The 1,979-nt window shown below is 73.2% G+C and overlaps 1 protein-coding gene across 1 annotated transcript in view; it reads right to left on the reverse strand.

Moving 5' to 3' along the window:
• The window catches only part of RAB5B (RAB5B, member RAS oncogene family), a 3,095-nt gene extending 2,813 nt beyond the window's left edge, over nt 1-282 (reverse strand). Inside the window, exon 1 of the mRNA XM_026048920.1 lies at nt 120-282. Within this exon, the coding sequence (XP_025904705.1) occupies nt 120-282 (163 nt within the window). The remainder of the gene's footprint in view (nt 1-119) is intronic.
• Between the last annotated feature and the right edge of the window lie 1,697 nt (nt 283-1,979).

The raw sequence follows: 1,979 nt of genomic DNA on the forward strand, positions 1-1,979 counted from the left end.
GGAAAGAAGGGGGCAGAGAAAGGGGGGCAGGAAAAAGGGAAAAGGAGAGCAGGAAAAGCGGAAAGGCAGGCAGGAAAAGGAGGGGCAGGAGAAGGGAGAGGGGCCGGCGCGGCGCTCACCGCCGATGGTGCTCTCCTGGTACTCGTGGAACTGGCCCTTGACGAAGCGCAGCACCAGGCTGGACTTGCCCACGGCCGACTCGCCCAGCAGCACCAGTTTGAACTGGCAGATCTTGCTGGGCTGCGGCTGCCCGTTGGGCCGCGCGGCTCCTCTGCCCGTCATGGCCGGCTCCGGCTCCGGCGGCGGCTCCGGCTCCGGCGGCTCTCGCGGCGCAGGGGCGACGCGCTCGGCTCTCCTGCAAGGACGGGCGGCTGACGGCGCCGGATCCCGGCACTCGGAGCCGCATCCCGCTGGGGCGCCGGCACCGGGAGGAGGAGCGGCCGCCGCTCGGCCCCTTCGCTGCCCTCCCGCTGCTCCCCGCGCCGGCGGCTCCGGTGACACCGTCACCAGCGGCTCCGGAGCGGCCCCCCCTTCCCTTCCCTGCGCTCCTCGTCATTCCCGGGCCCGGCCGCAGGCGGAGCGGGATCTACGCGCGCGGCCAGAGCCGGATCCCGCAACAGCCGGGAGCAACAAGCGGAAGGTTGTTGGCTGCCGGTCGCCCTTCCCGGCTGCGGGGGAAGCGCCGCCGACCGCAGCCTTCCCGCGGCATTCCCAGGAAAAGGGGGACCGGTGTCCAGCACCACACGGAGCCGCGGGAAGGCGCCGAGGACACGAAGCCGCACGGGGCAGCCCGAGCTGATCCCAACGGGATCAACCTTTTCCCTTGGAAACACCGCTCAGCGATCCCGTGTCCAGACCCGTTTCCCTCCTGGAATTCGTTTCAATTCCCTTYGGCCAAGCCGAGCCCGGCCGCGCGGGACGAGCGGCGGCACCGGAGTCGCTCCCGCCGCGTTCCGGGATGCCGCAAGGAGCCGCTTCCCGCCCCGGCAGCTCCTGAGGGCTTCGGGATGCGCGGGGCGGGAATCCCACGGGACGCTCCCGTCGGGGTGCGTTCCTTGGGACGGGTCCTGCCTAAGAGCCGCKTCCCTCCGCGATCCGGCCAAGGGCTCCCAGGAGCCGCACGCGGTCCCGCCGCTCCCGGGAAGCTCAGCCCGGCCTGGCCGCTTCCCGGGACACCGGCCGCGCAGCGGGAACACCGGGAACATCCCTCCTGGACACGGGTGCTGGCGCGCGGGGATCCCGGGATGGGCCGCGGGACGAGCGGGAGGGATCGCGTCCCGGCGCCTCCGGCAGCCCAAGCCGGGGCCACCCGTGGCTGCCGAYGCTCCCGGCTCGCGCAGGGACAATCCGGAGGGAACGGGCCCCCCGCACGGCCTTTATCCGTACGGGATGCAGCCCGGACACTGCTGGAGCGCGGGAGGCTCCGGGACGGCTCCCGGCCTTCCCAAACGCGGCAGCCCCYGCGCGGGCCGGGATCGGACGGAGCCCGGCGGCGCTCACGGAGACRCCGGCCGGGCTTCCCGGCGGGAATGCACCGGCTTCCCGGCACACGGAGCCCAAACGGCAGCCGGCGCCCTGGGCTGCTCCGGGGGATCCGCCCGCGGGATTCCCGGGACAGCGCCACGGGGCTCCCGGCCCGGCTGCTCCCAATGACCCGAGAGGCCTCCTGGCTCCGGGCCCTGGGAGCGTCCGGTTGTGCCCGGYGCCCGCGGGAAAACGGGGCGATCCCGGGGGGGGGATCTGGGAATCCCGGGGGGGATCCTGGTGAGGATAACGGGGGATCCAGGGGCAGTAACGAGGGGGATCTAGGGGTGACAAGAGGGGGACYGGGGGGGAATCCCGGGGAGATCCAGGGAGAATCCTGGGGGATCGCAGGGCAGCAACAGTGGGGATGCAGGGGCGATTAGGAGGGGATCCGGCGGGAATGCAGGCGGGATGCGGGGGGATCGCGGGCGCTCCGGGCACCGGCTGCGGCGCAC

The sequence above is a fragment of the Nothoprocta perdicaria genome, unplaced genomic scaffold (assembly GCF_003342845.1).
Source record: "Nothoprocta perdicaria isolate Ctin4 unplaced genomic scaffold, notPer1 scaffold_583, whole genome shotgun sequence".
Lineage (NCBI taxonomy): Eukaryota > Metazoa > Chordata > Aves > Tinamiformes > Tinamidae > Nothoprocta > Nothoprocta perdicaria.